General features: G+C 34.1%; 1 protein-coding gene across 12 annotated transcripts in view; it reads right to left on the reverse strand.

Moving 5' to 3' along the window:
- Positions 1-12,532, reverse strand: part of DGKB (diacylglycerol kinase beta) — a 776,793-nt gene that overhangs the window by 518,584 nt on the left and 245,677 nt on the right. For all 12 annotated transcript variants that reach the window (XM_053897058.1, XM_019443494.2, XM_053897059.1 and 9 more), the window contains 2 exons: positions 5,513-5,562; positions 2,092-2,166 (listed from right to left, as the gene is read on the reverse strand). In XM_053897058.1, the coding sequence (XP_053753033.1) occupies positions 2,092-2,166; positions 5,513-5,562 (125 nt within the window). The remainder of the gene's footprint in view (positions 1-2,091; positions 2,167-5,512; positions 5,563-12,532) is intronic.

A 12,532-nucleotide genomic window follows, 5' to 3' on the forward strand; every position in this document is an offset into this window, starting at 1 on the left:
TATCTAATGTTAGAGCCTGGGTTCATTTTTTAAAAACCTTTTCCGAGGACGTCTCAATATTCCCCATTAGCTGCCATGAACCTCAAATGTTCAATTGTTTTTATTCATATGTGTATCTGAATCAGGTGTCTGACAACGTGTACAAATGTACACACTGGTTTAAAACAGGCAGAGTTGCCGAATCATTAGGCAGGATGAGGCATGCCGTTCCCCATGATGGCAAACACACTGCACAAGGTAAGTCATTTTATCTTCACTTTCTACTATTTATACTACTCACAGAGGTGACAGATTTATCAGTGTGTGCTGCAAATGACAAATAATGCCATACAGTTTATTATTTATATTTTCCAGTAGGGATCTGTCATAATTAGACGGCCCAGCCACCAACTGTTCCCTTCCTCAAATCATCCACATCTCCCTTTTACTCAAATGTACAGCCTGCCAATATTTTGGGGGAGAGAAAGCAGTAGTGTCGCCTTCAGCTTTAAAATCTAATATAAAAAACATCTTCCTTCTTTCCATGGCTCCAGTGAGGACAAGAGACTTGACTGAAAGATGTACAATATTTACAGGTATTAAGGTGAGTAGGATGGAGAAAGCTGTTTTAGATGAACATAACCCCAAAGGACAAAAGAACTTAAAAGTCCCTTAATTTCAGTGAAAATAGTACTAAGATGAATCAAGCAGTATTCTTAGAATTAAATACCATTATTTTATTATTGAATATAAAAACTGCAACCTTGTTCATGATATCTGCTATGCATCATATGCACAGCATGTGTATTTCCACATCCCTCAAAAAAGAAAAACCAGTTGACTTAAAACTTGGAAACCTCAATCCCAGTAAGAATGGTGCCCTCCTTTATAGGTGACATTGCATATAATTTTGTTGTAATTTACTGGCGTTAGTTTCCAAAGCAAAGGGAATGCTATCTCAGCTCTCCTATCACATAATCATGTCATTATCATGCCGCTATAAGGCTTTTAAAATTCATATAAAATGCAAGCCATTAAAATAAATTGATGTCTATTTGCTTAACTCATTTATAATTTGCTCGACTTAGTTGGTTTCAAGAATAAACTAAAGTCAATAACATACTTATCAACTCTCCTCAAAATATTACTTGTAGCAAAAGTCACAGATTCTAATCAAGTATGTTTTAATATACATTTGAATAATGCTGTAAAAATAAGGGTTTTTTAAATTTTTTTTAACATTTTATTTATTTTTGAGACAGGGAGAGACAGAGCATGAACAGGGGAGGGTCAGAGAGAGGGAGACACAGAATCTGAAACAGGCTCCAGGCTCTGAGCTGTGAGCACAGAGCCCGACGCGGGGCTCGAACTCACGGACCGTGAGATCATGACCTGAGCCGAAGTCGGCCGCTTAACCAACTGAGCCATCCAGGTGCCCCAATAAGGTTTTTTTTAATGTTCTTACAAGCATCGTTAGATACCATTTCTTTAAACAATAGATTATAATTTTCTAGCTCTATCTTTAACCAGCTTAAGTGCTACAGGGAAGTTACTTTAACATTCTGAGGTCTCAATTCCTCATCTGTAAAATGAATAAAACAGTAGTATCTACTTCAGAGAGTTGCAAGTGTTGAATAACATATATACAGGGAATAATACAATGTCATACACAGTAAACTATCATCTTCTTGATTGAGTTCACCTTCTTTTAGAATCAATATTTAGCTATTTCCATACGAGGAAAATCATAGAGATCATGAAAAACACACATCATTTCTGACTTTTTTATGGCATGGCACAACTTTGGCAGTGTTCATCAGCAGCCTGTTTACCGACAGATATTTGAGGCCACGATTCAAATTAATTTCCATGAAGAAGAAAAGGAAAAGTTACTGTTTAGAACTCCAGAACAGCACATATACATTTTCTTGTTCAGAATCCATTTTCAGCACTGAATAGAAAGAGTAACTTAGAGTTATCAAAGGAAAATATCAAATGACAGGAGTATCTTCAAGTTCCAAAAACAAACAAACAAAACAGAACAAAACCAAACCCAAAAGACAAAGGGGTCTTTTAGAATGTAGCCAACAGTTAAACCATTCATATACCTACTGGATTCAGTTCAGTGACATCCCATTCAAGGTACTCTGCAACATGCATCATCTGACTGATGATATTTTCTAGTTCCTGGAGAGAAGAGAGTGAGAGTGAGAGGGAGAGGGAGAGGGGGAGAGGGGGAGAGAGGGGGGGAGAGAGAGAGAGAGAGAGAGAGAGAGAGAATGGATATGAATACAAGGTCTTCGTAAATTTTTCAAACTTTTACTTACGAGAATTGTTTTCTTTAACATGTAGCTCAAAAACTAAAGGAGTTACATGATTAATTTATACCTATTATATAAAATTTATATATATATAGTAATTTATATACACATGTAATATATCCTTTTAACAGTCTGATTAACTATACATAAAAGATGCACTTGAATACAAATTCATTTTGTACTTTGTCTAAAAATCTTCACCAGGAGAGGGCACCAACTGCACAAAAAAAGATTTTCTTCCAATAGAAGATTTTTTTAAGGAAGAAAATCTGTCTTGGGAAAGAACATCTGATCAAAGAAGAGACATGCATATTTTCACAAGATGTGATGTTTAAGTCACCAAGCATCCTGACCCTATGGCTTGGAAACAGGTGTGGAAGGATGAAGGGAAGTGTTTGAGGGCAACTGAGAAGTTTATTTTTATTCTGATACACTGAGAATGTATATTGACTGTTCTAGTCATTAAGTGGTATAATTTGCTCTGCTAGAGGTGCGTTCAAGGGTCAAAGTTTAGAGGCTAAGTACATGTAAAGTTTATTTTATGAGGAAATAGAATTTTAGTTAGAATCTTCATATTATTCTGCTCAACTGTCAACTCTTTGAACAGCGGCTAGTTAATACATATGACTTGACTAAACAAATTTAAACATTTGCTCATAACTATTTATTTAATGCTTTAATTGTTCCCTGTCTCCAGAATAGATTAAATATGCTTTGTAAATGCTAGTAATTTTAAATGTAGTCAATGACGTAATTAAAATTGTTGTTACAGTATAATAATGTAAAACTTTATACTTCTTATAGTATAAAAGCATAAGGTTTGAAAGCATATTAATCAACGATAACTCTACTCAATCTAATCTCTAATCTACTAATCTCAATCTCTGATCTAATATATGTACTTAACATTCATAAAGTGAAGAAGGAAATATGGTAAAAGAGGTTTTCTTTGGGAGATAATGGATCCCTATAAAAAACTGATGGAAGCTACCCTACCATTCTCTAGAAAAATGTAATCATGAAAATGTTGTTTGTGTAACACAGGTTGCCCCAGAAAAACATACAAATATGAATGTGTTTACTTAATACAGATAAGAAAAATTTTAAACTAGTGTACCTTGGAATTATAGGCTAGAATTGTGCGTGTGTGTGTGTGTGTGTGTGTGTGTGTGTGTTACTCTGTCTTTGCCTACATATATATGCCTTAATGGTTTAGAAAGGTTAAACGTCCCTGGATATGTTTTTAGGAACAGAAACTATTTCTAGTGGACTACTATGTAGGCATGTTTAATTGACATCAGATAAGTCAACTAACCTAAGACTCGGTTTCCTCATCAGTAAAATGACTATTCTAATCTTACCTAGTTTGTAGAGTTGCTGCAAAGAGTAAACATGCTATGATATGAAATACATTTATGTCACCTGGCATAGTGCGAGGGATCAATAAATATTAACTAGCATTATTACACATAGTGGTCATTTTTCAAAGTATCAATTTTCCTATGCCTTGCCTCCACTATGTGAAGTGTTATACCTTTACAATTCCAAGACAAATGACATCAGCATGTGCAATTTCAACCTGACAGTGAAGGCAATATACTGTTGTAGTAGGTTGTATGGAGAACACCATAGAAACAAAATTCAGACCCTTAATTACAAAACAGACTACTTGAATTATAAATAAATTTATTTATCCCCAATTCATTGTTTAATATTGTATGTATAGTTATAAATATTGTTGGAAATATACTGTATGTTAACAACAACAACAAAAATGGCCAGAGACCAAAAAAAGCATTTAATTTAATTTTCAAATCAGCTGCCAAACCATGGCTAAAAGTCTAGTAAAGAAACATCTTTTTAATTTAATTAAACAGAAACATTAAATAAAACAAATTTGCATTAAAATATAATTTGTATCAATATAGTCAGAAGTGCTACAATAAGCATATGGAAATATCTAGAAAAGTCTAAACTCCTAGCTGTGAAGTGCCACCAGAAAATGAGCAAATGTATCGTGTAGCTTAATATTCCTAAATGGAAAACTGCACACTACCAGGCACTTAAAAATGATAGCATTTGAAAAACTGGAGGGACTTAAATAAGAAATCCTACAATCACAGCATCAATTTAGATGGGTGGTCATTTCCTAAATTAGGAATTATACGTTATTATCTCTCTCTGGAGAAGCTAATGTGCCATTATCGTACTCAGCATTACATAAATATGTATCCAACTTCATTGCTTTGCCTGTAGAATTCTGTTTGGTTCTGTTAGAGGGAGGTATATCAGATGATGAGAGAAACTCACTCATTATCAGAAGTAATGCTCATTTTAATCACTTTAAAAATATCAAAACATTTGTTTTTTAATGTACCTGCATACTTCAAAATTTCCACAACCTGACATTTATTATTTTATTAATATTCTTATATTTCCTTTATGGAACAGGCAATGATATAATATGAAAAATATATGATTAGGAAATATAAATGCATTATTGGATGGAACCTGAAATGGATTTTCACTTGAGGCACTGATTCGTGCAGTAAAATTAAGAATCTAACTACTCTGAAAACTAACACTTATTTGTGTATATTACAAATAAAATAAACATTTAATTATTCATTTCAATTAAGTCATACGGAGATTGTATTTTTTTCCTATTGCTTTTTATGACTAAAATGATAAAGAATACAGTTTGCATTTATATTAGATGAGACATTTTAAAAAGGAGAGTTGGTCAAATCAATTTTTAAATATATGTATGTATTTTAACAGCATATATATGACCAAAAGACTTTAAAATGTGGCAAATGATAACATGATTGAATTGACTTTATAATTTCTTTTAATTCTACTCGTATTCTCGATAATTTCCTTAGTGTCAAACCTCAGATTTTTTTTTTTCTTTCTAGATCAATGATCTCAACTTTCTCATGTATTATTCAAACAAGGTTGGGGTCTTTTTTTATCGTCCCATGCATAAAAGTCACTTTTTTCTAGTAAAATAATTCAATAGAACAATTGTAATCCTAACAGCCTTTTCAGATCATTCTCTTTCAAAAATTCAGATGATAAAAATGCTGTGAGAGTGCATGGAAATTATATTAAGTGTGTCTTCTGTGGTAATAGCTATAAATTTATTCATTGCATTTTTCAGAACAAACTGCTTTGAAATTTTCACAGAAAATTTGAAGAAAAAAAATTACCGAGCTGTCCAGGAAGCCATTCCCATCTGTGTCATAGAGGCGAAACATAACTAGAAATAAAAGAGGTGTTGAAAAAAATATTATAGTTGAGTGAGATCAATGTTAGGATAAGACAGATTCTTCAAAATTTATTTTCTGTTGAAAGCAAATATTCAATCCTCTCCTACTCAAAGCAATTGATCTATGGGATCATTTCTCAAACTAATTTGCAAATGAATTCATCAGTTAACAAAAATATGAAATATCAGATGCAAGGTCTATCAACTTTTGTTATGTATCTAGAAAGCACTAAGAGGTACTATTCTTTGCTCATTTTTTTATTACAAGATCATTAAATGAAAACTCAAAAATGAAAGAAGGAGTTTAGACATTCAGAATGCAGATATTAAAGGGCAGAGTGAATAAGAAGAAAGATGTGATTTGGAGGTGTGTAACCCAAATTCGGAACGTGCGATCCTCTAGTACATGAGCATAGTCAAACACTGTTTTCTTCTCTGTAAAATGAGAATAACTACCCTGTCATAAAACACACTTGTGAAAGTTAAGTGAGGTGATACACATAAATGCATATCCAAAGCTGTCGGTCAGTACACAAATGTAAGCCCTTGTTTTGATTGATCCCTAAGCAGTATGGGAAAGGATTAGTGCAAAACAAGGGAATTTTTCTGACGGAGGACAACAAGACAACAAAATGCATTACTACCACGGTTATAATGGTGTATTTGTTGCAGTCTGAGAGGTAGTTTCATAGGGTACCCACTCTTTGAACTAATGAGTCAGGAAAAGGGAAGTGCTGTCTCTGTGGTAGCCAGCACAGGAAAGCCAGAGGACAGTGGGTCTCAATGGCCTGAGGATTCCCTCATAAATTCACATACCACCAGGAGACCACAGAAGAGGCTGCAGGTGCCTTTTTGAGATAAACAGAGAAGACTGACACAGCTGTTAAAACAGAGGAGTGGAAGTGAGAGTTTTTGTTGGGTTTGCATAATTTCTGGGAGAATCTTGATGTCTGAGGTCTATCATATTAAATAAAGACATTGATAACAAGGGGGCATAATTATGCAATGGCCTTGATCATATATCTGTAATTATTATTTTTTGTATTTAAAAACAATCATTATACTTCACCCATCTAAGATATGATTATTTATTTATAAGATGTATAGCCGGTCTGCATACAACGAACTGGAAAAAATGCTTGCAATGTAACTATCATATACTATTTATTGTAAAACGCGAAAAGACTTTAAAGATGTTAAAATGTAAGGGGAAAGTGTGTATCTATTGAATTAAGGAACATAACGTTAGGCTGGCTAATGATGTAAATATCTTTGTTTGCAAACCATGATGATTACTCTCTCTCATGTACTCAATAAATGACAAAAATTCACAAAGAAAAAAACCTGCCACAACATGGATACTAAGATTTTCGTGAAAAAAGCAGAAAATAAAAATCACTTGTTAAGCGGCAGGAATTCATTCACACATCGCCCAAAGAACGGTTTCAGTGCAGGGAACAAGGAAAAGACTTACAAAAGCCTAACTTTATTTATTTATTTATCTTTATTTATTTATTTATTTATTTATTTATTTATTTATTTAAGTTTGTTTATTTTTTAGAAAAGTGGGGCAGACACACACACAGAGAAAGAGAGAGAGAGAGAGAGAGAGAGAGAGAGAGAGAGAGAGAGACTGACTCAAGTAGGCTCCCTGCTGTAAGCACAGAGCCGATTCAGAGCTGGAACTCCTAAACCGTGAGATCATGACCTGAGCGGAAGTCAGCTTAATCCACCGAGGCACCAAGCCTAACTGTATTTTAGAATGAGGGGTACTGGTGACTCTATTAATCCTATCTTATTGTAGTAATCCTTATTGTAATAAATGACTATGAAACCATTTTCACATGGTCAGATATATGGAGCTCTATACTTCTTGGTAAACCCTGTTGGAAACATAACCTCAAAAATACACACACAAGTGGACTCTGTGCGGGGGTATCTGCCATTTATTTTTGGCACCGTCTGCAACTTCTATGTTCTTAAAGCCACACGTTACGAAACACAGTAACAGATGACTTGAAGGGAGAGTTTTGCACATGACGTCGGCTCTACTATTCAGAAGAAAAACCTTGTTAATCGATCAGATGCTAGTGACCCAAGAAAAAATGTGCTATACAAATTCATTCCGGTGATGTGAGGCAGGAGTAGCAGTAATCAGAGAGAGCGCATTCGGAGTCCTGGATGTGTCAGGACTGTTGGCAATGAACAGTGCTCTCCCTGTGCACGGAGCGGCAGCAATGGGATTTTTCCCCGGTCCAATTTTGTACTTAAGTTCACCACTGATCCTAGAAAAGTATCCTCCAGATCTGGTTCTCTGCCTCTACTAATGATTCTCTGTGTTCCTCGATATCATTAAAAAACAATAACCAGCTTTATTAAAAATCAAATTAATTAGGGTGCCTTTGTGGCTTGGTCGGTTGAGCGTCACACTTCGGCTCCAGTCATGATCTCGCCTTTCATGGGTTCCAGTCCTGCATCGGCTCTATGCTGTCAGCACGGAGCATGCTTAGGATGCTCTGTCCTCCTGTCTGCCATCCCCCCCACCCCCCAATGTGTTCTCTCTTTCTCTCTCTCAAAAATAAATAAACCTTACAAAAATCCTAAACATAGGATATTTTTTTAAAAGTTAAATTTAATTAATTAAAAACTAACCTGTTTTTCTGTCTTGCCCAGTGATATTGTGCACTCAACATTGGTACTTAGTTCACATCAGACATAAAGGTTAGATCAAGATAAAATTTAAGTTTAAATTGAACTTAAAAAAAATGTGACTTTAATTTTAACACTAAAGCTAAATTATAAAGCTTCTAGAAGAAAATACAGGAAAATATCTTTACAACCTTAAGGTAAGCCAATATGGACCATCAATTATTTTTTAAAAAAAAATAGGTAGGGGCACCTGGGTGGCTCAGTCGGTTAAGCGTCCGACTTCCGCTCAGGTCATGATCTCATGGTCGTGAGTTCGAGCCCTGCGTCAGGCTCTGTGCTGACCGCTCGGAGCCTGGAGCCTGTTTCAGATTCTGTGTCTCCCTCTCTCTGACCCTCCCCCATTCATGCTCTGTCTCTCTCTGTCTCAAAAATAAATTTAAAAAAAAACGTTAAAAAAATAAATAATAGGTAAATTAAGCTTCATCAGAATTAGAACTTCTGTTCATCAAAAGATAAATAAGATAAAGAAAGGGAAAAAAAGGAAAGAAAGAAAGGAAAACGGAAAAAGAAAAATAAGAACAAAATAATCCAGCCACAAATTAAAGAACTTTTGAAAACACAGATGTCTGATAAAGGGCTTATTTCTAAAATATATTAACAAACTCTATAGCTTAGTAATAAAATGACAAACAACCCAAATAAGAGAGTCAAAAAATATTGACTCTCATGTCAGTACATGAATTGTATTGAGATACATGAATTCATGTATCTCAAAAATGGAAGATACATGAATAGTCAGTCAAAATAAAGTGTTCAAGATCATCAATCATAAACAAAATAAAAATTTAAGCCACAGAGACCACCATACACCTATTAAGAAGACTCTGGAATTCAAAAAAATTAAACGAACAAATTCAAACAAATTAAAAAAAATACTATGTCCAAATTTTCTATGTGTTCCCAGTAGAGATGTTGGTCTGAAAGTTTTTTCATTATTGTCTAAAGTAGAAGTCCTGACATCTTTTGAATAATTTCTAAACACACTGACAGCGGTTAATGGTTGCTTATGAATTCTCTTTATTTCATCAAGGAAAAGGTGGAAAAATAAAAGTTCTAGTCAATAAGAATAGCAATCATATAAACAGCATGCATATATTAAACAGTAAATCTAACATACTCTAAATCTGACCAAGTCTAAATCAAGAATTTCTTCTTTCCTTCCTTCCTTCCTTCCTTCCTTCCTTCCTTCCTTCCTTCCTCCCTCCCTCCCTCCCTGCCTCTTTCTTTTTTTCTTCCTTCCTTCCTTCCTTCCTTCCTTCCTTCCTTCCTTCCTTCCTTCCTTCCTTCCTTTCTCCTTAATAGGAGAGAGAAATTCTAGGATTTTAGTTTTCAGAGACAAGTCTATTTTCCTAATTTAAAATTATACTAGTGTCATGCAAAATATGAAGTATTAAACACATTTGTCTACATTGGCTGTGTATTGAAGTGTGACTGTGGTAATAGTAATGTATGAAATAGACATAAATCAGGGTGCCTGGGTGGCTCAGGTGGTTAAGTGTCTGACTCTTGATTTTGGCTCAGGTCGGGATCTCACAGTTCTTGAGATCAAGCCCCACATCTGGCTCTGTGCTGACACTGCAGAGCCTGCTTGAGATTTTCTCCCTCTCTCGTTGTCTCCGCCACCCCCTCCACCAAAAGAAATAAATAAGCATCTAAAAAAAGAAAAAAGGAAATTGGCATGAATCAACAAGTACAAGGAAAATGTAAGAGGAAAAAAAAAATGGAAGCTGGAAAACACATGTTGAGTGACTTGGAACCCAGAGAATATAAACATAAGTGAAGAAGCAGCAAAGATTTGCAAAGAAAGGGTGATGAGATGGAAAATTAAGTGATAATCTTCATGAAAAGAAATTAGACCCTCAAATACTACCCTTCATACCATCCACCTAACAATATGCCAGCTCCCTACCCCAGGAGAAGAATGGACGCTCTATAGCATGCAAACCAAGAGGATGCTGAGCTCAGGCTGCTTAGGACTGTTGATTCGAGGGGCACTACACCAAAATCAGGGTGTTTATGTGAAAATCTACACATTGAATATTAAGAGTATAAGCCCCCTTCCTTATCTCCAGTGAGTCACACTTAAACCTCACCCACATACCCACCCACCCACCACACCAAGGAGTCCTTCCAAAACAAGTAATTGGGAAGGGAAAAAAAAAAAAAAAAAAACAAACAGCAAGGCCGGGAGACAGAATAAAATCTTGTAAGAGGAAAGTTGCAATCCATAAAACGAGAAACAAATAAGAATTATGCTGAGAACAAAATGAATCCTCTGTGAAGTTAAAAGCATGACAGAAAAAGAAAACAAAGACTTATCACAGATGTAGAAGATATTACAGATGAAAAAAAAAAGACATAGGAGAAAATATGTTGGCAAAGGAAAATACTGAAAAAAAAAACAAATTCAAATTTCTGTCTTGGAGTATCAATATCCAAAAATAATAGTTCCAGAAAGACAGAACAAGTAAAATAATGGAGAAAGTAACTAAGAATGAAAAGATTAAAGAAAAAATGAAGGGCACAAATTTTTAAACTAGAATTTGTGGTGGAGGATTTGAAAATTCTTCAGTTGTACAGAGATAGAGAAACTAATGAAACTTTTTTAAGAGGTAGTTATTTTTTTAAAGGGCAGTTATTAAAACTATGGAAAATAAAAATTGTTTGGCTTGGTAAGTCTATATAATCTTTCCCTTTTAAAACTACATTGAATAATATTGATAAAATTAATATTCTTCTTAGAATTTAAAACTAAATTAGGCTCCAAGGTCAAGTGAATCATTGAAAAAAATATATTCTTAAAACTAACATAATAAGGATATAGATTTTTAGGTGCAAACATAATTTAAGCTCAATATTAAAATAACTCTGTCAACATGATAATTTCCAAATGTGGGTACCTGTTACAAAGTTACAAGCTAGTTTAACCCACTTTTTTTCTATTTTTATGCTCATGCAATTTCCCTTTATATAGAAACAATTATGCACCCACACATGAATTTGGTTAAAAGATCAGGGCAAAGGCACATTATGCAATATAAGGTTCATTCTTTATACCTACAATTTTTTCTCTTCCAAAAGATTTGCAAGTTTTTAATCTATTTTCTCCTCATCATCCTACTAAATATACTCTGGTGTTATTATACTTGGGATAACATATTTTGCTAATCAAAATATTAATATTTAGTTTGTTATTAAACATTAGGAAGTATGTTTATAAAGGGCATGTAAGCTGGAATTTTTTAACTCACTTTTTTTTTTTTTTTACTTTTTTATATATTAGTAAGCTTTCAGGGCAGAGGTGAAAAAAAATAGCTGCTTGGAGTTTGTGACCTCTAATGCAATGAAGTAATATTTTCTCCTTTTTTCCTATAGAGAAACAACAAAGACAAGGAAAGGAAGCTTTTCAAAATGAAGAGCACTTATACAGTCACTCAGAAATCATGGGTGTTAGTCACAGGCAGAAAAAAACTAGTGCTATAATTAACAACCAGTCTCTCTGGGCTTTAATTTTTTTCATTGACTCTATAGGGAGAATGACTAACTGATCTTTAGGGTCTCTTCAGTGTTAAATCCAATCGTTCTAAGATTAATACTATACATGGCAATAACTTTAACATACAGGTTATTCTTCATTATTTGTGTGTCAATGATCTATTTTGTGGTTATTTTTGTATTTTGTATCTGTACTTTGTATTTCTCTTCAGTGATACGTTTTCATTAAATGTAAGCTAACAAAAATTATTCCTTAAGTCATTAACAATTTATAAATACCAATCCTAATGTAAATATAATGTGTCTTAAAAATGCAGTATAAATGAATTTAGCATCATTCCATGACTTAAATAATTCACGTTTTTTTCTCTTCTCAAACACCCATTGACTTCAACACAATTCCAATTAAGTATCATTTATTGATCATCTGTCTGTTGAAATACACACACACACACTCACACACACAGAGTAGGTGCTAGGGTAGGAAGTTACACAGCATAAGTGTACAAGCAAAATTAATCCAATTAGGAGTTGGCCAGAGAATTCATAACATGAGCTGGGCCTCAAGTGTATACTGTAGTGGATCTGATATACATTGAGAAAGAGCACTCCCAGCAAATGCACATTATAAGCAAAGGTATAAATATGAAAAAGTTTGGGTTTGTCTGGTGATTGAAAAGTAGATCTATGTGACTAGGATGTTGTCTGTGCATGTAAATGTAGGTCAAAGCTAAATGCAAGACTGGCCAACTAGGTT

The sequence above is a fragment of the Panthera pardus genome, unplaced genomic scaffold (genome assembly GCF_024362965.1).
Source record: "Panthera pardus isolate Hobbes unplaced genomic scaffold, ASM2436296v1 HiC_scaffold_8, whole genome shotgun sequence".
Taxonomy (NCBI): Eukaryota; Metazoa; Chordata; class Mammalia; order Carnivora; family Felidae; genus Panthera; species Panthera pardus.